Source organism: Podarcis pityusensis, assembly GCF_964106645.2.
Source record: "Podarcis pityusensis genome assembly, chromosome: 2".
In the NCBI taxonomy this organism is placed as follows: domain Eukaryota; kingdom Metazoa; phylum Chordata; class Lepidosauria; order Squamata; family Lacertidae; genus Podarcis; species Podarcis pityusensis.
The window spans coordinates 64,440,064-64,465,238 of NC_138029.1; the positions used below are offsets into that span (position 1 = coordinate 64,440,064).

A 25,175-nucleotide genomic window follows, 5' to 3' on the forward strand; every position below is an offset into this window, starting at 1 on the left:
CAACGCATGAAGGTACTGTTCAAAGCCAAATGGGTCCAAGCTGTGCCAGTTGTATGTAGCACACAGACCAAATCTGTGTCTTGGTTTTTGAAATATATATGTCACAATCAGATCTTTAAACATACTGGCTAAAAGGATGATGCCTGGAGTTGCCATTTCGGAGAGAATAACATTAAAATTGGAATTGCCTTTCCATAGGAGGCTCTAGACAAAGCTTTTGCTGGTTGCAGTGATTTATAAGCCCTCAACGTCTGCATAGCTGCTTTATCTTTTGTGCAAAGCCCATTTCTAGGGACTAAGCAGAGCTGAGGTTTGTGTCAGATGAAAAAAGATATAATTAAATGCCTAGTGGTGGCTGCTTTTGCTGACAGTCTTGGTTGCTTGTTCATTTTTTTAATTTTTTTTTAAATTGAAATTTAAAGGCCATGTTAATTGATCAATCGTTTTGTCGGCATACTTTAAAGTGTCGGCGATCGAGGTCAAAGAAAAGGGGTATGTCTCTCTTCCGCAACTACTAGCCTGAACTGAGGGCCTCTTCCTGGCTGATGCCAGTCGGTCAGCTTCAGATGCTTCTAGGCGAACTCAGGTCTGCGTGAGCCCACTGCTTTAGCGGCCAAGAAGTCACCTGACATGAAGCATCTGAGGAAACTGCAGATACAAAGCTGGATCTCTCTTAACTACATTTTAACAAACCGAACACCAGCGTCATGCATGTTCACTCCCTCGCTGGAGCAAATTCTGTCATTGGTAGCTAAATAGTAGGACAGCACCAACACTGATCAGATTTCTCCTGGATCTGACTTTTATTTTAGACTGTGATTTCAGATCTCGGGTAAAAGGGGACGCTGATTCACCATCATAATGTGTAATGTGTGTATTTGGACAAACGGTTTGTCATCATTGATTATGGGGAGCATCAGTCGTAAGAGGTTGCATGAGGTTGCAAAAAGTGTCTTGTAGTGTGTGAAATGGCCCCCAGACTGGCTGTACCTGGAGACAAAAATACATGCCCCCCAGCAACTTCCTTTGGCTGTGATGCTGGCTGGAGATTTGAAAAATAGCACTGAGTTAAGGTCGATTCCTGCCTCCCATCACTGCACTTTCAATGGTTTGGGCTGTTTCATGTCACAAGGGGGCCTTAGGGTGCTCAAAAAGATCTATTTTAGGTGTACCTGCGGTGCACAAAATGTTGCTGGTCTACTGCTCCCTGACCATTGGTCACATGGACTGGGGCTAATGGGAGTTGGAGTCTGGCAACACTCGCCCCCCGATCTAAATCCAGAAGTGCTGGAAGAAATCATTGCTGAGTGTTGGGGGTGGAGAGGTATGATATAATATAAGCTTTTTCTCTGCCAGCAGCACTGCTTGTGTATGTGGATTTCGGTGCTTGCTCTGAGCTCATTTTGCGCCGCGTATCCGCTGCTACCAGCCTGCCACGCAGATGGGCAGGGAACAACTCTGTAGGCAGAGTGGGCACGCCACATGACCTCCAGGCATGGGATGTGCAAAATCAGCACTTCTAATTAGGACTGGGAAGCTGTGCTGTGCTGCAGAACACACCTTAGGGAAGTGTTCCATTGCGTTGCCAGAGCTTAGAGACCTTTTTTTGCAAGACAGGGAACAGACTGTTCAGACAGGGCAAGGGTTGTGCTGAACATGGACTTTGAAGCCACCGAGGATTGTGCAAATTTCTGCTCCTGTCCTGTGGCAAGCAGCTGCATGGCATATTATTTCTGTTCCTTGCAAGGCAGGAACACTTTCTCCTCTTGTCTACTGTTCATTGCATTTGTTCAGATCACCAGAAGGCCGAGTTCTCTGGGTCCACAACTTTCCCATCAGTCAGACCTTATATGCAGCTCCTATTGACCCTCTTTCTGGAGAAAATAGCCTAGAGCAGTGGTACCCCATTAGCTAATTCAGGGCCAGATTTTGGTTTGATGAGGCCCTCAGCTACTGAAGGCAACAAGGCCCTTTATATGTCTTGCTGTCCTTTGTCAATAAGAAATTTTTGTGTGGGATATATGCTATATGGTAATTTATGGACCTAATAGGTATCTAAAGCCATTTGCACATAACAAAATATGTATTTTATCAAAGTAATTGTTGAACTGAAACCAGTGATACTTTAGGGAGCAGGCTAGCAGGCGGCGCCCATTACTTACATCATAGGAGCCTACACAACACAAAACACTGTTGCTGTATGTAGGTTTTATTTTATTTGTTTTTTATCTTATATTTTGGAAATGTACTTCCAGTTTTTTCCCCTTTAGATTTTTTTGGCACCCGCAAGAGAGTGGGGCCCTAAGCTATAGCTTGTTTATCTTATACGTAAATCCAGTACTGAGCTAATTATTGAGGAACCCCTATTTTTCAAAAGCCAAGCCACGCTCCCTACTTTTGAAATTTTTGATAACTCTGTGGTAGTTACCTCTACAAGACAATTTTTTGAAGAAAATATGGGATAGACTCTAATAGCAGAGGATTTTAGGTATACTGAAAAACAGACTAGGACTGAGCAATATCTAGTTTTCAACATTGTGATATATCAGCAGCTAAACAGCAAAAATGACAAAAGTTTAGTTGTGGGGGGAGGCAAGGAATGGGGCTGCAGACCCTTGGATGCGTTCTGCGGACCCCCAGGAGTCCCCGGTCCCCTAATTGGGAACCACTGGCCTAGAGCTTTGTCATGCATTGCAAGCTGCAAGGCCCAGAGGACAGAGAGAGCTCTACATGCACAAATGCATCCCAGATCTATGCTGAAGTTATTGTTTGAGTTTCAGAGGTTTGTCTTGTTATATAACCCATGGGTCAACTTTTACTTCTTTGTTACTTAGCCCTTCCTGAAGTCTTCCCTCCATAGATTTTATATCCTTGTTAAACATCTGTTGGATTCCCCTCACCCCATTTCAATAATCCTCTTTTTCTTTCATTTGTCTGGGGCCCATGTTTTCTAGATATTCACTTACCTTTGTTTGGTTACCTTGATTTTCCATTCACTTTAATAGTTTCTATTTGTATTAGCTTTATTTCTGTTTTCACTAGGATGCTAATCAAATGAGAATTCCAATTCATTCGCTTTCTTGCTTAGTTCCTTGATAATACATATAACTCATTATGTGCCTTCTGAATTATTCATCTTCATTCCAGTAAATTATGCGTTTGATGTTCAGTAAAGCAGTTGACATATTTACTTATTGTAATCTGACATTTCAGCTGTTGCTGTGGATAGCCAATTCATAATTAATTTCAGTTTATTTGTTTGTCTTAACTTCGTAATTCAGTAATCAAGGGGTTAATTAATTTGTAATCCAATTCATTAAGTTATCACTTTAGAGTTAGTTAATAATTCAATTATTCATTAAATAATCACTTTGTAATCCAATTTATTGTTTTATTATTTCAGTTCAAAGTTCATTTGTTTGTCTTGGCTTAGTAATTCCATTCCTTATATGCCTATCACTTGTGTATGAAATCTTTGATCCACTATTTCCTTATCAGTTTATCATTAGTTAATTTATATCTTCAGCTTCTGTACATTCCTTGTTCCTTTCACCAAGTCCTAGTTTAACTTTGATCTTATTTCTTTCTTCGCTCCTGTAGTTCAATGTCCAGCCACCTTTTCCTCCTTCTTCTTATGGCTGCAAAGTATTCCTTAAGCTGCATGGCGTTCTGCCTTGCCGCCTCACTTTTTGCCAAAGCTGCCTGCCAAAGTAGCAAGGCCCTCTGTGGCTGCCTTGCTTTTTATAGGCCCCTGCTGGATCCTCAGGAAAGGTGTCAAGGTGTTGCTACTGAACCCTCCTCTCTCTTGAGACGCCTGTTCTGACCATCTGTAGTGGCTGAGAAGCAAGCTCAGTGCAGCATGCACTCAGAAACTGCAAATAATCCGGAATGTGGCTGCCAGACTTGTGACTGGGAACGGCTGTCGGGACCATATAACACCGGTCCTAAAAGACCTACACTGGTTCCCTGAGCTCAGTTCAAAGTGTTGGTGCTGACCTTTAAAGTCCTAAGCAGCTTTGGCCCTATATACCTGAAGGAGCGTCTCATTTAGCCTGGACACTGAGATCCAGCTCCTCTCACACCGATGGCTCGCTTCCCTTCTTTTCGCTTGTTTGTTCTTTTCCTGACTTTTGATCATTGCCATTTTTACGTAACACGCTGTCTTCCACGTAAACATGCTCTATGGGTAGCTCCTGAAATAGCTTGCCTGTGAGCCGAGCTGGTGAAAGTGCAAGCAGCGATGACGTCTGTATTGCATAGGACTTACACCCGTGCTAAAGCTGGCGAGTGCTTGGCTGTGGGAGAAAGGGAATAATCAAAAACTGTGAAATATTCATGACTGAAACTGATAAAAAGCACTTTGAAGGTATGCTTCAGCTTTTCCGTTAAAAAAGAATAAAGTCAGGGTAAAATCATGCTTGCTGCTGCAGGATGGGACGAACATCTTTTCAACTGCACATAGAAATTCCTCAGAAAGATGCAATGCAAAGGTTTTAGGTTACTGATCATAGAAGTAGTCGGGTGTGTAGTTGCAGCATCTGGCACAGCTCAAACATTGGAGTGAATGGTGCTGTTGTGGAGCTACAGTTTTAGTGGCCTGATCAATTTCTTGGTGGTCTTTCAAATTTTCTCTTCCCTTCCCCCGCCTAATCTTCATGCCCGTCTTTCTTCATTCACTTGCCAAAACAATGTTAACGCATTTGGATGCTCTATAGAGAGAAAAAAAAGTATATGCAAATTGGGTTTTAATCTACGTAATTGTGGGCATGTAAATTTGGCTTCCTTGACGTAATTGTTGTGTTTTCGGAGGGATTGTTTACAGTATGTATAACCCTTGGCATATGGCTCCAAATTATAGGTTCAAAACCCAGTGTTGGCTTGTGAATGCGGCTGATAGCTGGCTCCCTCTTTTGACAGTGTGAAAGCAGACTTCCAGAATGTTACAGCTGTCCTCGGGCAGAACTTTATTTTTTTGAAAAACAGAAATTGTGATTATTGCAGTCCAGCGAATCTTATAACCATCTTGGCCATTCCTCTTTCCACCTGCTCCTCTTTTAAATCGGGGAGGGAGAATCTTTTTCATCCTAGAGATCACATCCTCCCCTTCCAAGGGCCTCACCCTGCGGTGGGCAAGGCAGAAATCTGCAGAGCGTTAAATGTAAAGTTTACCTTTGTACATTAGGCCAGTTTCTTCACACTCCTACACACACATGCCTCTCTCTCCTCCAGGCTAGCAAGAAGCTCTGCTGGAGTTCAAGTCCAGGCAGAAAACCCTCCAAGAGGGGGCAGAGTAGGTGAAGGTTGTGAATCAGTTAGGTGTGTGATCTGAAGAGAGTCGCTAGGGCCAAAGAGAGTGTGACCTGGAAGGCAAAATTTGCCCCCCATCCCCAGGCCTGAGGTTCCCCATCCCTGTTGTAAGCAGATGAACCAAATAGGATGTAGCATTGACTGGCTTCACCCAGTGCCTTTCATCAGTACTTCCTGTTTTATTAAAAGAGAAAAAGAACCCTGCTGGGTCAGACCAAAGGCCTGCTAGGGCCGCATCCTGTTTCCCACAGTGGCTAACCACATGCCTCTTGGGCATTCTGAACCACTGTTTATAGTCTACTGCCAGAATGGGTTTTTTTTATATACCGCAAAGCTTTGTTTCATGATACTGTGGTTAAAAAACATTCCGAAAGCCACCCAGAGAACAGTGGGCAGCTTTTATATACAGTGGTACCTCGGGTTAAGAACTTAATTCGTTCTGGAGGTCCGTTCTTAACCTGAAACTGTTCTTAACCTGAAGCACCGCTTTAGCTAATGGGGCCTCCCGCGCCGCTGGAGCATGATTTCTGTTCTCATCCTGAAACAAAGTTCTTAACCTGAGGTACTATTTCTGGGTTAGCGGAGTCTGTAACCTGAAGCGTCTGTAACCTGAAGCGTCTGTAACCCGAGGTACCACTGTACATTTGTGGGCAGCTTTATATACAGTAAGCCCTCAACTTACACAGGGGTTATGTTCCGGGGATCACATTGGCAGGTGGGATTGCCCCCTTTCAGCTCCCTTTTTAAAAATTTCAAATAAATAAATAATTGCCAGGTGCTTAATGCGCCTAAGTTGCAACCTTACTGTACGTACAGTAAATAAAATAAAATAAAATAAAATAAATAAGCAACATGAGCAATAGTCGTCTCCTTCTTTTGTTCCCCAGCACTTCTAATCCTAAGCTTCATCTTCTATGTGTTTTTCTGCTGACTTTTTAGAAGCCATCTAAGTTGGTGGTGGTTGCCACATCTTGTGAGCTCCATAGTGTGGAAAAAGTGCTTCCTTCTGCCTTTCTTAAACCTTTTATCCTTCAGTTTCATTGGATGGCCCTGGGTGCTGTAGTATTATGAGAGAAGAAGGAAAACCCCTCTCTGTCCACTTTCCCTGCGATCACTATACATAACTAAGATACCATTACCCTGAGCTGTGCACAGTATTCCAAATTTCAGTGCACTGTTGAGTTACACAGGGACCTTACAATATTGGCAAGTTTTTTTTAAAATAAGATATTTATTGAAATTTTCTTAAAATATTACAGTAAAAATGAAAAAAATAACAAAAATACAAAATAAAAATAGTTAAAAACACACAAATTTTCCATTACTTATTTTCCTTTAGCTTGTTTCCCGGACCTCCTCATACCTCCCTTTTTTGTATCCCACTTCCATCTGTTGGTTCAGCAAATCCTTACCCTCTTTATTTATCCTAATCTTTGATCTTAAAAATAATAACGTTAAATTTTTACCTATTAATAACCCTTTTTTTCATATTCCTTAAAGCATTACAGCTGGAAACCCCTTAATTTCTATCCAACATCATTCTAACATTCATTAATTTTACAATATTTCTGTAGATAGTCTTTAAATTTCTTCCAATCTTCTTCCACCGACTCTTCTCCCTGGTCAAGTTTTAATTCATCCTCCATTCACACACACTGCAGTTGCAGAGTATCCAGTAATCTTTCCTGCTCGTTTGTTTTCAGCTGTTGAGCCAGCCAGTAATGAAAATGCATAATTACATGCAGAACTTCAGTTCCTTCCAAGGATTCTGTTTATTTCTATTTTTGTTCTGAAGAACAAAGTACCCCATTCACCCTTCATATCTATTTCTTGTCTTTTAGCAAGGCCATCTAATTTTTCGGCGTTGATGGATTTCATCAGCACAATCACATGTTGTGGTGGGATGACCTGCTGCTATCTTTGCTGTATCTACTTGTTTTGCTCTGAGATGAACTTTAGGAGATTGATTTTTGACACTTCACAGGTTCCATTAATGAAAGTAAAATCCAAACGGAAGAGTCTATGAAAGAAATTAACCCGTAAACATCTGTACATAATGGGGAGACTTCCCAGTGTCCATTTCAAAGAAGGATCCTTAGGTTGTCTCCCACTAAGTTATACCCTTAAGTAGACCCACTGTAACCTAAGCCCATTGATTTTCTGTAGGTCTTCTCCGACTATGACTTGATTAGATACAGTCCCTTGATTTTTGCAACCCATGAACTTGTGATTATTTATGAAAGAAGAAATTCAGTGATGTGAGATCACTTAAGGTCAGATAGCTTTTCGCCATCCGTCCTCTTGGCTCTGAAAAAGACATTACTTGCCCAAAGAAGTCCACGCCTCATCATACAGCAGCAAAGTCATTAGATCAGGGCAAGTGCCTTTCCATGTTTAGCTTGGTCTCTGCAAAGCCTGGGATTGGAACAGTGTTCATATTCTCTCTCTCTCTCTCTCTCTCTCTCTCTCTCTCCCCCTCTCCCTCTCCCTCTCCCCCCCCCCCCGCAAATGGAAATTGCATGCCATAGTCCCTCGGTACTCACGGGATTGGGGATCAGAAACAATCCAAATACGCTTTGTCTCTGGGTTGTGTTCATTTTTGGTTTTGACATAAATGCTTCACCTGGGAGGACGAGTGGATGTAACTCTTGGTTCTTGTATTATTTATGCAGGTTGTATCAGTCTGTTAAGCTGCTGTACTCCATTGGGATCTTCTTCACTTACGCACTACAGTTCTACGTTCCTGCAGAAATAATCATTCCTACGGCCATCGCTCAGGTCCCTGAGCGCTGGGCATTATGGTGCAATCTGCTGCTGAGGGCATCCTTGGTCTGCGTAACATGTAAGTAAGAGATCAGAGTGGTTGTATATTTTCCATTCCATTTTGGCACAGTGTTCTGAACAGGGGAATTGTAAAATTATGACTACTTATTCCACTTAGTGAGATGGCTTTACTGAGGTGTCTGAAGCAAGTAATAATGATTGCTGCTGACAAGAAGTTACTTGGTGGTTTTTTAAAAAGCCCTTGTAAATGTGAAGGGAAAGTTGCTAGCATGGGTTTCCGTGAGAAAAATCATTTCTATAACTTATTTTGAGTTGAAGCCCACAGATGGAGTCTAGTATATAGAGTTCCTGTCAGTTGGCAAAGGGGCAAGGCGGTTTTGAATCTCCATGGGGTCCTTCTGTGACCCCATGAAAATTGACTCCGGAGGTTTGAGGGACCCTCCAGACCAATGTGGGAAGGGTGAATTTATTCTAAAAGCCATTGGCAAAAATTGTGTATATAGCATAATTTTAGAACCAGAGGACAAAACCAAGCATCTTTATGGGAAAATAAAAAGGGCTTATATGACAGGAATTGAACATCAAAGAATGGAGATGGAGATAGGCCAAAATCCTACCAAGATTGGTTTTCACAGATATAAAAGAGAACTTCCTTAAAACACAGTCTCTCTAGTATCTGACACTACATAGACCAGGCATAGGCAGACTCGGCCCTCCAGATGTTTTGGGACTACAACTCCCATCATCCCTGACCACTGGTCCTGTTAGCTAGGGATGATGGGAGTTGTAGTCCCAAAACATCTGGAGGGCCGAGTTTGCCTATGCCTGACATAGACTATGCTGGATGTATTCAGCAAAACAGAAGATGCAAAGCTACATGAGCAAATTTTACATACATATTTGGAAAGCCCCATAACCTGAGTGTTTTGAAATACCCCCCCCCAAAAAAAAAAATTGAGGGGGAGATGTTCCATTGATGTCGGAATGGTTTATTAAAATCTGGATGTTCATAATGGTATGTAAATTAAAATACTGTAAAAGAGCAAGTAACAAATAGCCAGACAAGTTTTGCTTTGACTTCTCTGTTCCCCAGCTTGAGAAGAAGTGTTGGTAGATAAAACTAGTTTGGCAAATGTTGATCATCACTGGTGCCAAGTGTCAGAATGGTGGAAACCTTGCATATGCTATTTAAGATCCAATATAATTTTATCTCCCAGCCAGTATCACTTGACACCACATACCGTCAATATAATTGCTGCTGGATACAACCCAGAAGAGGCTTGTCGTAAAGGCTTCAGGCAGAGTTCATTGCTGCCATAGAATATATTCATTTTCTCCTAGCCAACGTGCACTCATTCCTGCATGTGCACACAGACGCAAAGTGCTTGCCTAAGTTAGGCAGGGAGACAGGAGGAATCTAGAAAGGATCCTTGTCTACAGATAAGTAGATGAAGAGTAGTATACAAATGCAATAAATAAAGAAAGAAAGAAAGAAAGAAAGAGAAAGAAAGAAAGAAAGTATTGAAAATTAATGTTTCAAAAGAAAACAAACTAATTCAAATATGAAATCCACGTTTAAAACAGAATAATTAACAAGAGAATAAAATAGTATCCTAAGCATTGAACCTATCTGCTGCTGTTGCTGCCAATGGTGGGCGGTGGCTGTGGAAGCTCAGACTCCATGGCCTGGGTCTGCACTAAGAGACAGCCAAGATGGCCTCTGGCCTCTTCAGCAGCCTCAGCTTTTGTAGCTGGAGTCAGTCAGGGCCCCTCCCTTCCAGGCCAGGTGGGGAAAGACCTGTATGGCCAGGGGCAGCTCTTCCAGGACTCACAGCCAAGATGGTCTATAGTCTAGACCAGGGATGTCCAACAGGTCAACCTCGATCGACAGGTCAACCCATGGTTGTTAGAAGTGGATTGCGGTCTTTTTTTCGTCCGCGGGGGGAAGGGAGCATTCAGCCCCTCCCCCTCCCTCTTTCCTTTATCCGTGCATGATTTCAAGAACGGAAGACAGAGTTTCCACTGGCGGGATGACTTATTGTTTATCAATTTATGTCGCAGGCCCCTCCCCAAAAGTGGCAGTATTTGCTGTCCCGTCCCCCCCCCCAACTTTGAGCTGCACCCCTAAAAAGGTAGACAAATCAGACTTGGCTCCCTAAAAAAAGCTCAACAACTTTCACCTGCACCCCCCACCAAGAGTAGATCATTGCTATTTTTTTATTCTGTGAGTAGATCACATTCTCTTGGGAGCTGGACGTCCCTGGTCTAAACTAATCCAGTAAATGCTGTTTTATTCTAATGGGCACAATTAGAATCAGAAGCAAAATTCTGCAACAGAAACTGATGCATCAGTCTAAGGGTGCTTCACAGCACCATTGGAGATCACAGATGTGCAAGAGTTTGAGCATTTGTGCTATAACTGAAGCTGCCATTTCATCACAGATTGCATAGAGTGCTCAAAGAGATCTCATTTTTGATCTAACAAAGCAGCTGGTTTGCAGGCATAGGTATTGTATTATATATTACAATGAGACTATCTAACCCACTGAAAAGAAATTTCACCAAAGCAAAATTCCTTTTGAGGAGGATGAGTTAGGATGACACCCATGCCATGTCTCCACACTTCTCGATTGGTGTTGTGGTGTTGAACGGGAAGCATAAGAACAGCACTGATATCCTGAAACTGATTCTGCCGATCCTGCTGTCAGTTTATTTATCAGATTGCTCTACTTCTGTGGCACAGATGGCTGTAGCAGTGAGACTTCAGTCCTCTCAGCGCTTTTTGCATTCATCCTGCAAGTTCAGGAGTTCATGTTTTTGCCCCTTACAATGCACTTACATTTAAAAATGTTTAAGTATAGCTGTCTTCATAAAGATTTATCCCATCTCCAAGTTTATTTTTCAGCTGTATTAATTCCTTCCTTTCCATGTTTATTCTCGAATGGCTTACTGTTCCTCCTTTGAAACTGAGCCGCAGAAAAGATGTGGTTAGCAAAAAGGGGTGTTAGAACTACTTGCCTTGCTTTCTTTTTTATCTCCTCTTTGAATGAAGTGTAATCTTAGAATACGGACAGTTGTATTTTATAAGACTACAGTGGTACCTTGGGTTAAGTACTTAATTCGTTCTGGAGGTCCGTTCTTAACCTGAAACTGTTCTTAACCTGAAGCACCACTTTAGCTAATGGGGCCTCCTGCTGCTGCCGCGCCGCCAGAGCACGAATTCTGTTCTCATCCTGAAGCAAAGTTCTTAACCCGAGGTACTATTTCTGGGTTAGCGGAGTCTGTAACCTGAAGCGTATGTAACCTGAAGCATATGTAACCTGAGGTACCACTGTATTCAACCGTTTGGCATGCTAGAAACCTGTATGTGCTGTACAATGGGAGTGCTTGTACAATTGTTGCTTGCTGTATATGAAGAAAACTGTACACATACTTTCTGCTGGTGTAGACTTCACATCATATGCAAGGTTTGACTTCATGAAAAGCTAAACCATTCTCTTTAAGAAAATGCTTCTTAGTCCCCATCACCGTGGAGAGCTCTAAAAAAACAAGAGCAGTTTCTGGCCCAAACTAGAGGGAGGTTGAAAATCATTTTTTGCATTGATGGAACAGATCTGGTAAGATACCCATTGCCTAAAGTGGTACAGAAATGAAATGAAGAATAATAACTTGAGAGATAACCAGCACCTGCTAAGAATGTAAGACCAGACTTGAGCAGTGGGTAGGCTGCAATTCAAGTTTTGTCCTGAGTTGTGTTGGTGGCAGGATGATGACAAGAGTGGTACAGATAATTGGGCTCAGCATTCTAGTCCAGAGACCCTAGTTTCTAGGTCCATGGTGCCTTATGCTTTCATCTTCTCCTACCATGGACCCTCTATTTCTAACAAAAAAAGAGAAAATCTCCTAAATGTAGCTCTGGTTTGCATGACTTATTTTTTTGTTCACACTTGGTTTTGCCAGGGGGACTGGAGACACAATTCTGAAATAGAATCCTCTGATTTAGAAAGTAATCTCTTTGCCTACAGTCCTCACTTACCTGAGAGCAAATCCCACTAAATTAAACTCAAGGAAACAGGTAGGATTGCACTGTCAATCACTCCTATTACAGTGGAACCCTGCTGTGCCCCTGAATACCACAAGTGGATGGAGTGCTTTTGGGCTCACATCCTGCTTTTGAGCTTCTCGTATGCATCTGGTTGGACACTGAGAGGGCAGAATACTGGACTAGATGGGCCATTGGCCTGATCCAGCAAGTCTCTTCTTACATTTTTGTCAGCCTTGGTCGGAAAGCCAACAGGATGGTGGGTGGAGGTTCATGTAACTGAGAAAGATGGGCTTCGGTGAATCCAGGGCCAAACAAAAGTGAAGGGCAAAGATTTAAGGAGATGGATTTAGGTAGCCGATGGCTTGTGGCTGCAAGTGGTTCCCCCAGATGTGGTGATGGGGAAGAAGTAGACCTGTGCTGGAAAGGTGCTCAGGGCAAGGACGCTTTCCATTCTAGAAGATATCCCTGATCGGTTTTGTGCCGTCAGAGGCAAGGAAGTAAAAGCTTATTGGGCTCTCAGCAAGGATAAAAGCAATTAAGTGGGTTGCATGAATATTAATTGAAATGATCTCCTGGCCTCAAAGCACATCTGCGTCACTGCTTGGGTGTCTGAAGAGAGGATGTAATTTTGGGTTTTGAAGTGCTAAGCAAAAGGAAAGAGAGGTCTAGTTTAAAAGCCCTTTGAATTGATATCTATGGAAAGCATAACCGTTGTCTCCTGAGGGCTGAAGAGCTGCAGCTGGGTAATTTAGTTTTGCTGCCTATCTGTTTTTATTTTTTTTAAGTGGGCGTTTAAAATCCTGTTTGCTGTGAGATGAGACAATTGGCTGAGTCATAAAGGGGCTCATGACGCTGTGTTTGGACAGGCAGCTAATCCGCTGGTCCTGCTGAGCACTCCTGGGTGGGGGCTGTGTCTTGAGAGGATGGAGGGAAGGTAGAGATGAAAGGGAGAACATGAATCTGCTTCCGCTTATTTCCCCTTGCGATCAGCGTCTTCCTCCTCTCAACCCATAGCCATAGACTCTCCCCTTTGGAGGGCACCTTCAAAAGCTGTTTGTGCAGCTTGACCTTCCTGTGCACGCTTCTTTAAAAAGTTAGGCCCTTAATCATTAAAAATGGGGAGCCCACATTTCAGTCCTCCTCAAAACCTGCTTCCTTAAGTCAAAACAAGCTTTTGCTTTGTAAGGCAAAATCTGAGAGGTGTGCTGTGGGTGGGGAAGGCAATTGTCAAAGTTTCTCCTCAGGTGTTTCCAGGTCAGGTTGTCTCTACGATGTCACACCACACACACTGCACTGCTTTCATATAAAATGAAAAAAGATTATCTTCAAAATGAGTTCCCACGTTGTTTTTGTTTTTTACCTGGATGTTTCTTTGGTAGAAATCTGTGTGGATAATGTTGAGAAACGGCCAGACAATATTGTGCTCTGGCCCCAAGACAGTGGAGTTCAATGGAAGTTGCTTGCCCTCAACCCCCGTCCCCGTCAAATAGCTACCATTGAATAATTGTGGGGGAAAGGCACCTTCTGTTGTGTTTGTTTTCTGGCACCATGATTGTAAGGCATCCCTTAGAACACTGGGCTTTGGTCAATGTCCAGCTGCGGGTCTGGTAGGGTAGGACTTTGGAGTAGAAGACCAAAACTCCACTCAGATGAATGAAGAAGAGGACCCCCAAACAGAGCAGAGTTGGCTTGCCACATGTTGAAGTACAGTAGTACCTCAGGTTACATACGCTTCAGGTTACAGACTCAACTAACCTAGAAATAGTACCTCGGGTTAAGAACTTTGCTTCAGGATGAGAACAGAAATCGTGTGGTGGCGGCGCGGTGGCAGCGGGGGGCCCCATTAGCTTGAAACTTCAGATGCATTTGCTGACAGGGGTCCTTGCATACACTAAACATAGAATGTATGCATTTTTGATTTGCTGTTGTAAGCTTCCCTAAGGCTGGAGGACAGTCTGTAAACATGGCAAATAAATACATAAATGGGATCTGTCTTTGCATAAGCTTAAATCCACTGCTACTGAATTGCGAATTGGCTCCTTCGGGACAATGTTGTGTAATCTGGACAAGTTAGCGTCCCTTTGCCAAGGGATACATAAACAGCAAAACGTGATTCCCAAACTCAAAGCCTCAGCAGCTTGTTCAGGCACATCCTAGCTGTTTGGGTTAGATAAGGGCCGTGACTTGTTTGCTTGCTTCTTTAAAATCGAACTCCGTCACTGTGAAATAGCTTCATTCACTTTCCTCAGTTTCACAGTGAAGCTGCAGCTACTGCATCCCTTGGAAGCTTCTCCCTTGTCAATCATGGGGAATCCGTGGCACACCAGAGGTTGCTGGGCACTACTTCTCATCAACCCTTACCAGGATGGCTAATGGGGGTATTATGGGAGTTGGAGCTCAATAACATCTAAAGAGAGCCACAGGCTCCCCATCCCTCATCTAAACAAAGCATCCATTGTCTTGCTTTGCAGTACAAATAAGTTCTCACCCCACCCCAATACCCCACCCCTGTGTCACCCATAAAGCAGCTGAGTTTTTCATTTTAAAATACTGCATTGTTGCTTGCCGCACTCTCTCAATTTGATTTGTCCTAGTCCCCCAGGCTTATTGAGAGCGTTCTTCTCACTGATAATATGAAGCCTATAGGAACTGGAAAAGCAACATCCTACTTTGAAAACACACCAGATTTTTTCAGGAAATAAACCAATTCCTCCTCCTCTCTGGTCATGGTGATTCTTCTCTTTGAAGTGCCCTACTTTCTTTGCCAACAAAAGCCAGCTTTATTATGGAGAATTCTCCTCTTTTACTGCTTCATTTTAGCAGGAATTGTCTATGCCTTAAAATACCACAGAAGCATCAGGCAGCAGAATCACCCCAGGTTACAACTAATAATAATAATAATAATAATAATAATAATAATAATAATAATAATATAATCTGCCCATCTGGCTCGGTTCATGTTACTTTATGAATTAAATTTATACCTCCCCTAAAGAAGGCCAGGGTGGCAAACTCATGTGTTAAAACAATGCTATTAAAAGCATAGTAAAGACAATCACGTATATTCACAGAGATATTTTCAAGGTTGCCATGCACAGAAACTTTCAGTATTCAAATGCATGGGTAAACAGGAATGTTGTAAAATTCCTCTTGAAAGAAAATAAAGAGGGGGACAGACACACCTGGGGGGGCATTCATATATGGGGAACTGCCACCAAAATTCCCTGCCACGACTCAACACCAGCTCGGCACTGAGTATATGGAGTGTCCATAAAGGGGATTTGGGGGCAGTGGCATGAAAAGGGGAAATGCATCTTTAAACAAACAAACAAACCAACCAACCTGTGCATTGCTTCATACTTTACGCATGTGTCTTTGGTAGAATTTGAGGTTTCTTTGGCCTCTGACAAAAAAAAAATGGTAGAAAAGGAAGGAGCTGGAAGAGGGAAATATGAGTGCCTTAAAATGTGCGCTAATGTTACTTAAAGGCTTAAAAAAAGGTAAAGGACCCCTGACAGTTAAGTCCAGTCGTGGACGACTCTGGGGTTGCGGCGCTCATCTCACTTTACTGGCCAAGGGAGCTGACGTTTGTCTGCGGACAGTCTTTCCAGGTGTTGTGGCCAGCTTGACTAAGCCGCTTCTGGTGAAAGCAGAGCAGTGCATGGAAACACTGTTTACCTTCCCGCTGGAGTGGTACCTATTGATCTACTCACACTTTGACGTGCTTTCGAACTGCTAGGTTGGCAGGAGCTGAGACCGAACAACCGGAGCTCACCCCGTTGAGGGGATTCAAACTGCTGACCTTCTGATCGGCAAGCCCAAGAGGCTCAGTGGTTTAGATCACAGCACCACCAGCATCCCACTTAAAGGCTTGCCTCTGTCTTAATTCTCTGATGCACTGTGCCTTCAGGGCATCAGTGTCAGGGCTTAATTTCTGGATGCAACATCTGGACAATTAACATTGTGTACTGTGTGTTGTTTTGGCCAACTTTCAACCATGGCTTCATGCCTGTGCTTGTTTTGAGACCATTACCCATAGCTTCCCATAATATGCAAACATGCAAACTGTGGCTAAGTTTACAACATGCTGTGCCCTGGCTTGTATTACACCTCATGCATAGGATACAACAGGGAAGAAGTTAATAAGCCAGGGGCTTTGGCTTAGTGTTACATGCAAGAGCTGCTACTCACCCTTCATGGTTAACATTTTTGCTATGAGTCAGCATGCTCCACAAGCCCAACAGAGCAAATTATCTGTATCATATGCTCCTTGCTTGTGGCATTTGGTCATGCTGGCTGGGGCTGATGAGAGTTGTAGCCCAACAACAGCTGGAGGGCCACAGCTTTCCCCAGCCCTGTATTATTTAATAGACTTGTTTACAGGCGTTTTTATTTTCTTTTAAGGAGTGTATCCTCGCAAAAGGAGTAGCATAGCACACAAACAAAAGAACAACGAATATGCAATACAAAAACACTGCTTAAAGCTTATTAAGAGGCCCAAGATCCTGAAAAACAATGGTCGGAGCATAAATCACAATCAGCCTGGCATTATCATAAAACAGAAAAACAGCCCCACTGTTCCACAGTCCAATTAGATTCAATCCATAAAAGCAGCAGAGAACAGATGAGCCCATTTAAACATTTGTCAGGATGGGACTTGTTTTATCTTAGATTTTTCAAGCAGGGTTGTCTCTCTCTAGACAGGCTTTTACATTCCTCCAAAACTGTTACTGCTGAGAGGAGAAGAGAGAGGAGAGAGCAAGATGGCAGAGGCTTATGGAAGCTAATGATATACATGTTTTTGATAAGCTTTGCCTTTGCTGGAGCAAATTTGTGTATCATTTTATCAAATTCCCCAATATAAAAATGGTCTGGCTTATGTTTAGCTCAATATCTGTTTGTTTTCTTCTAACCTGAGTGCCTAGTTGTTCTTTTTTGATTTCTCATTTCCTTCAATACAATATCTTCTTCTTCTTCTTCTTCTTCTTCTTCTTCTTCTTCTTCTTCTTCCTGAAGTCCAGTATTGTTGGTCTTCAGGCGCAAATGAACTTCTTGTCGCATTTTTAGAAGAGAAGTCATAGCTTCTCCACCTAACCTACCTCACAGGTTTGTTGTGAGGATAAAGTGGGAAAGAGGAGAATGGTGTGTGGCTGCTTGAGTTTCTTGGAAGAAAGGCAGGATGCATATGTAATAGTAGATAAATGAAGCTATAGAATATGTCAGAATCCTACCTGAATAAATTCCAAAGACTGTCACTCCCTTACATTATTACCTGCTCAAATTCTTGTGCTGAGGGTGAGATAGAATGAGATGTGCTGCTTGTTCATACCTTATTGCCCAGAAGCCAGTAGCACAAGTAATACCTTAAGATCCTCAAGTGGCTTTTTCAAACAGAAGGGGATGAGTTGCCCCCAGGGACCTGTGATTGGGAGTTCCAGATGTTAAGGCTGCAAGGGTTTTATGAGGGGTTATGAGCCTAGCCTCTGAAGTTAGGATGGAGTGGTATGAGCAGCTGGCTGGGGCTGAGACCCAGGGGGCTGGTTGGAGCTGGGGAACGAGCCAAGCTGACTTCATTGGTGGTTCTTTAGTGGGAAAAGGCCCTGTTAGTCTCTAGCCATGTCCTTCCCAGGCATGTATCCCCCTTGAGTATGAAGCAGCTGCTCTTACAAGTCTCTGGAGGTCCACTCACCCAGCCATTGCTCAATCTTTGGGAATTTCTAGCTCTGGCAGGGAAGTCTTGGGGTTTGCTGTGCTATGGATCTGAAACAACATCCCTGTTCATCTATGGATAATAGAAGGGGAGGTTGTTGGTGTGTGGGTCTTTTCAACCTAGCCTCAAAACTTCCTGGAAGAACGCAGATGCTATGCTGCTCCCAAATGAGCTAAACTGAAGCAAGCAAACTTGTGCTTCAATCCAAAGCTCATTTATTTGAAATGTGACCTTTACCCTATCCATGCATAAAAGTTGTGATGGTCTCCAACATCTAAAGTAATGGCAGCAGTGTGGAATAGCATCATATGGTTCTCTTTCCAAATGGACCATAGATTTCTGTAGTACTCCTGAGTAAACCTGAGAGTCTAACATATGGAATGTACAGTGGTACCTTGAGTTACAAACACTTCAGTTTACGGACTCTGCTAACCCGGAAGTAGTACCTCGGGTAAATAACTTTACCTCAGGATGAGAACAGGAATTGCATGGTGGCAGCGCAGTGGCAGCGGGAGGCCCCATTAGCTAAAGTGGTACCTCAGGTTAAGAACGGTTTAGGTTAAGAACAGACACCTGGAACGAATTAAATTCATAACCAGAGGTACCACTGTATTTCTAAAGTTCAGTGGCATGATAGATCTGGGGATTGAATTTCCAAATTGCCCAGCCTCTTCCCCACCACTGTACCATCTCTGCTACTAGAAGGAACCTCTAGACTGGTTCTTTGAAAATTTTGTAGCTGTTGTTCACTGAATTGGACCATTTGCCCATCTAGCCCAATACCGTTTGTTCCAGGCGTAGCCAGCGTTATTGGACTATAGCTTTCATCATGTGCCCTACTAGAGTTGGGACCCAGTGGCCTCTGGGGCGTGCCCTGTTGTGTGCCCCAGAGTGGCAGCAGGTCTTCAAGGTCTCAGGAAGGAATGTTTTGCATTACTTGCTACTTGAGATTTAATTAGGAGATGTTGAGGATTAAACCCAGAATCTTATGCATGTGAAACATTCTGCTGCTGAGTTTTGATCTCTTCCACTACAGCCTCCCTCTACAGCAAAGATGCCAACTTGAATAAAATAGGGGGGGGGCAGGTAAGCCATGCCCACATAATCGATCACGTGACATGGCACACCATTTGAATGGCAATGCCTATTAACCTCGGGGGGGCGGGGCTAGGCCCCTCAAATATTTTAGGGGGGGGCAAAGAGACCTTGGCTCCTAGGAGTTGGCTCCTATGCTATACAGTGCTGGATAAATTCACAGTTTTAAAAAAATCAGCCACAGTGCTCTGTTTTCTCTTATGCATTTGAAGTTGATGGCACCCTGTTGTAGCATCTACTTTGGCTAACAATAAATGTTTTCAATCAGATGCATTCCTAACCAAGTTTTTATTTCCTCTTGTTTCTTTGTGTCTCAGGTCTGCTAGCAATCCTGATTCCTCGACTGGGCATTGTCATCTCTCTGGTGGGCTCAATCAGCAGCAGTGCCCTCGCCCTGATCATCCCGCCCCTTCTGCACATTGCCACCTACTACTCCGACGGCATGCATCCCTTGACCATTGCCAAAGATATCCTGATCAGTTTCGTTGGTTTTGCTGGGTTTGTGGTGGGAACCTATGAGTCTCTCTTTGAACTCATCGTACCAACTCCCACCGCCGTCAACGCCACCCGTGCCTTATAAATGACACACTAAACCTGTGCACACCTTTCTATTTTTCTTTGCTATAGAATATTTCGTCAGCCTGGCTGGATCCTGGTTTCCATTGTAGCAACTGCAGTGACTTGTTGCCACTTCTTTGCTTCCCAACCGTATTTATTTTGCTGATTTAAATGCAAGCGGACAGTGGAAAAGGCAGGACTCCGATCCGCGTCTATTCTTCTTTATGTACAAGTCAGGGGCGGTTGATTTAAGAACCTTCACAGCACAGTTATTAGTCTTTGATAAGAGTGGAATACTGTTGTCTGCTCCAGTGTGAGTCTCTCTGATAGAATGATGCTGAATAGTCTGCAGGGATCTTGGTTTATACAGTCTCCTCTGGAATCTAGAGAATTAATCGTTCCAGTACTGTCAAAAGGGCGGCAAAGCCCTTTAAACATCATGTTACCATTCCTTGGGAAGAGAACCCAAGACCAAGTGTATGGGCTGGAGGCACAAGATGCCACCACTTTGCTGATGCTAAGCAGGGTCGGGTCTGGTCGGTGCCTGGATGGGAGGCTGCCTGGAAACCACTTGAATGCCACCTTGGATTCCATTACAGAAGTATGATGGGATTGATTGATTGAAACAAACAAAAACCCTTGAATCTCTTTGCTGCTGTTCTGAAATGCTTCTGTCTGACAGCTTACTGATTGCATTGAGCTTCAAATGTGTATCTGCATTTTTGGGGAAATGACGTATAACTTGGAAGTGACAACAAGCACAGAACAGGAGAGAAACCAACAGAAGTCTGTTAGCAGTTTTTTTAAGTGGACTGAACAGATTGAAGAGCCTGTTGGTTATGTTCCCTTCTTGCTTTCTGCCCTGCCCCCTTCTCCACCTTTGGGTTCATATCAGTACGAACGACGGAGTTGTAGGTAGACTCAGGTACAATAAAATACAATGTACAGTACTTGAACCACTCTAATTGGGCTGCATGCGAAAGATGGCAGTTTCTGTTGCTTCTCAGCAGTACTCCATGGCAGGGTATACTTGAGACCCTGTGGTTTCAAGAATACTGGGAGAAAGGTGCATGTATGAATTGGGCATAGGATACGGTAATAATTTCAAAGAGGGAGGTAATATTGATTATAATTCACAGCAGGACATAGTCAGCTGTAGGATACAAGCCATCCTCTCCTGTTTTGCAATGGAAGTTGCAACAAGCAGTTACTAAACATACGGTTTTGAAGAAAAGGAAGCAGTGACCATACAAAATGTATAGAAATCAAAACTGTTGATGCTGTGCCCATGTATTGGGCCATAATTCAATGGAATCTAACTTTGCCTACAAACGAGAGCCATTTTACATGAGAGAGGAAAATAAGCACACCCATCTAGAGGGAGAGATGTGGGATGATTTTGGCTGCCCCTCTTGTGACTCCTATGCGCATTGTTGGGAGATTGCTGTTGAACATGACTTTCGTTTATTGTCATCTGTGCGGTCTTCACATGTGTACATTTTTTACTACACCTGCTGAGTAAAATGTCCTATGTTAAAAGGCCCTGAAAAAGTAACCAATCAAAGCCCCCCCACCAAAAAAAATAAAGGTGTTGAATATGTACATGAAAAGTCTTTAAAAAAAACCACCTTGCATTTTTTTGTCTTCTACTATATTATTTCCTCTTCTGTTGATACAGGCTTTACAGTCACATTGCTTTTTTTATAACTGGTCTGGGATTTTTAAAAAATGCAAAACTCAATGTGCCAGCTTGATTTGATGAAGTTATTTTGTCTAAAATTCAATTTTTGCACATTAGCTAACCATAACTTGGACTGCAGTCCTAAATATGTCTACTCAGAAGTGACTCTTACTGAGTTCAACTTAACTTTCAGTGTATGTTGCATGGTATTGTACACTTACTATTTTAACAAAGCCCATTTTAAATTTTATAGTGGAAGCAGACAAACTTCCTTTTTTAAAAAAATTGCTCAGAAGTATATTTTAATTGTTTGTTACGGCATTAATTTATTGAGTATGTAATATAACTGCTAAAGTCCTTGCACATACGTACAGCTTACATTGCAGTGTCTTGCACTTCTGTCTTGATTCGTCAAGGCTTCCGAAGATTCCTGTATTTATTTCTCTGGGTGTAAGCCCTATTGAGTTTAATGGGATTTGCTTGTGGGTAAATTTGTGCAGAATGGTACTGTTAGTTTCTCAGCTAAAGAAAGAAATATATGATGTGCATGGCAGCTGGAAACTTAGAGCAGCTAAGCAATATGGCTGCCTTTAAAGAACTATAAAACCCCAAATTTCAGGCCAGGGGGTTAGAAGTGGGAGATTTCATAAGTGCCAGAGATTACACTTCAGACATTGTACTTTACTGTTCATAAAATAAGTTTCTGAGATAGCTTTGCCCAAGTGTAAGTGTAAGGAAGTACTTATTCATACTTCCTTTTTAAAAACGTTCCTTTAACTCACTCTCTCTCTATATATATATATATTCTGGCTTTAAATATGTAATCATGATGCTTTATTTACTAGTCTCCAATATAAATCCTACTACCACTCTCAGAGAAATGTAGAATAGCTTTCTATGCCCCTTCTTAATTCTCATAACACTGCTACAAATGTATCCTTTCCTTTGAGGTAGACTTTAGGTTTACACTGGAAAAGCGTTTCTCTTCCTGCATGGTAAGGAAGGCAGGAGTTAGAGAAATAGAATTAAAAACTGGACAAATTCACTATACAGTGGTATCTCGGTTTAAGAACAGTCTTGTTTATGAACTATTCGGTTTATGAACTCTGCAAAACCGGAAGTAGTGTCCCGGTTTGTGAACTTGCCTCGGTCTAAGAATGGAAGCTGAATGGTAGAAGGGCACCAGCAGTGGGAGGCCTCATTAGGGAAAGAGCGCCTCGGTTTCAGAACGGTTTCAGTTTAAGAACGGACTTCTGGAACGGATTAAGTTCGTAAACCGAGGTACCACTGTACTGTCTTGTTACTTAATGCTGAGACATTAATTGAAATTACTTACGTTTTGCCTACTGGATCCAGAACCTCAGTGTGGGCACTTACAGTGCAAAACCCTGCTGTGTCAGTAGGTAGAAATTAGGGCACAATATTTTTAGATTATATTTTACAGAACACTCACACAGCTTTAAGTAAAAATTACAAGAGATAAAATTAAAATGGCTTTAAGCAGTAATTTCACAGTAGGGACTCCTTTTTTATGAGCTGGCATTTAGGCAGTCCATTCCTTCAAGACTGTTTCTGATTGTTGCGTATTAGTTTACTAGAATCATTAGGCTTACAATTTGTAGGGACTTTCACTTCTACTGTTGTATCTTAAATTTTAGTGTCAGATTAGTGTCGAAAGACTAGCAGCTGTTTATTGCAGGGTAAACAGAACAAGGGAACTTTAAAGGGGCGATGAAGCAATCATCCGAGAACCTGACTTGCCTTCGTTTAGCCCTGAAGCTCATCCAGCTTCTCAGTTGAGTGCCATTTAAATTATTTTGCATGTCCTCTTAAAAATAGCCTGCTGGAAGAAGATGGTTTTTGCATTCTCTGGGTCAGAATGCTACCCTCTTCCTTTCTCTTCGTATTATGAGGTGGCCTCCTTGACTTTCATCACTCCCATAATGTTCAGCATGGATAAACATTGAATTAAACATTCGATACCACTGCATTTAGATACATTTTAATCTGTCTTAATCTGTTACTGTAATGGTACCATAGTAATTTCTAGTCTATTTAAATATTAGTTGAAGTGCTCCTTTCAGTGGGAATAATGGTTCTACCTGACTCCTAGATAAATAAACTGCTTTAACAGCCATGAATCTTTAACTGGAGATTGTGGGGGGACACCACAGATTAGTATCTGGATTACTGCTAAATATAATATGCATTGTTTGAGTGGTGGCAAATGCTCTTATCTGTACAGCCTTGTTACTGTTACTGGGTATATCATGGTCTTTGGAGATCTATGGTTTATGAAGTACCCATTTTACTTGCTGTTCAAAGTACCGTACCATGCAGGTGAACCGAGGCCTAGTTGTGTTTTGTACAGAATGCAGACAATAGGAGATTTTCCAGAGGCACAACTGAATATTTTTGCCCTGTTAAACATTTCCAGCACCTTGTGATTAAATCCAGAGAAGGGGTTCCATGTCCCAGTTTATGGACAGTTGATATCTGGTGAAGTTTCAAAATAGTCTCTTGGTCTAGTTGAGACAATAATCTGACCTTTCACATACTCTCTCCATGAAAGTCATCTGTATTGTTATTTCTGTGTTGACTTTGAAAAAGGATAGAAAGGGCATTTCAGTCTCAAACCAAATGTATGCTTCATTTATTTTTATTATTGTTGTTTTAATAGCACCATGGTGATCAGAGTTGTGGGAAAGATGCTTACAAGATCCAAACGCAACTCAGGTCTTCCATTAAATTTCTATGGGAGGAGAATTGCTGGCTGTGACCTTCATAAACTCACAGCAGAAGCTCCAAACTGGTAACCTTTCGATCTGCACAATGACACAGACAACATGGTTGCCAGATTGAAGCACAACATTTATCTGCCTCCTTATAGAAGACTATGGGAGAGCCTTGTTACCTCTGCAGATCCAGCCTCTGGGATTACTTTGAAATCCCATGAGGTTATTCTGGGTTTGCCTAGAGGAGAATATGGGAATGCCTGTGCTCCTTTGAAGGACCTTCCTATGTTGTCTCATTTTTTATATATATATAATATAGGGCAGATTCAAACAAACCAGTTTTTAGGGCAAGTTAAATTGCGGGATATGTTGATGTTTCTCAAAAATGACCAAGCAGAAGGAAATATATAGGATTATCCGCAAAATGGTTGTGAAAGAAGAGGTAGCTTTGAAGATGGGCAAAGGGGTGTGTGTGTGTGTGTTTGTGTGTATATGGAGTCATTCATTATGTATTTATTTGTGCCTAAATTTGTCTGTTGCAAGCAAATATTTTGTTTGCTGCTACTGTGCATACCAAATGGCAATGCTCAGTTGTGTATGTGTGTATAATGGTGCTGTACCTGAATCATGTTCTTTACTGGATATATTATTCAATAAAGTCTGTTTTTTACTTTATAAGTATACAACAATGACTTTGTTTGGAATGTTTTTGGATTGTTTGTATACGTCTCCTAATATCTAACTTCAGCAGATTACTAATTTTAGTTTTTAAGCCTCTGTGGGTGAGGACTGGGTAGCCACACAAAGAACTGGGTTGCTTTTTTAACCGGAAACTTGGTGAGATGTCGCACAGAGTATTGTATGTTCCGATTTGTTTTACCTGGATTTTAATTGTCACTGTGTTTTTCTTTTTGTGAATAGCCCTGGAAATTTTGTGTATAATAATAATAATAACAACAACAACAACAATAATGATAATGATAATGGTATGATGATTTCTGAATATGAGATCTTGATAAGAAACATGGTTCTAATGAAGAAAAATAAACTCAAAACTGTGTAGTCCTCCTTTATTATGCCTTAATGATATGTTTACCATCAACCTTTGATGCACTGTTTTGTGGGAGCACTGTTTTCAGGCAAACAGTTCTCAGATTCTGAAAAATATATTGGTTTTCCTCTCTCAGAATGTAGGTTTCTTTTGCTGATCAATTTACAGAAGTGCTTTAGAGACTGTATTTTTATGGGCTGTCCTAAAGC

The 25,175-nt window shown here is 42.1% G+C and overlaps 1 protein-coding gene across 3 annotated transcripts in view; it reads left to right on the plus strand.

Annotated features, from left to right (window-relative positions):
* The window catches only part of LOC308471520 (proton-coupled amino acid transporter 1-like), a 43,632-nt gene extending 19,028 nt beyond the window's left edge, over positions 1 to 24,604 (plus strand). For all 3 annotated transcript variants that reach the window (XM_080995549.1, XM_080995550.1, XM_080995551.1), the window contains exons 10-11: positions 7,980 to 8,149; positions 19,259 to 24,604. In XM_080995549.1, the coding sequence (XP_080851675.1) occupies positions 7,980 to 8,149; positions 19,259 to 19,521 (433 nt within the window). In that variant the 3' untranslated portion in view covers positions 19,522 to 24,604. The remainder of the gene's footprint in view (positions 1 to 7,979; positions 8,150 to 19,258) is intronic.
* Positions 24,605 to 25,175: the final 571 nt, after the last annotated feature.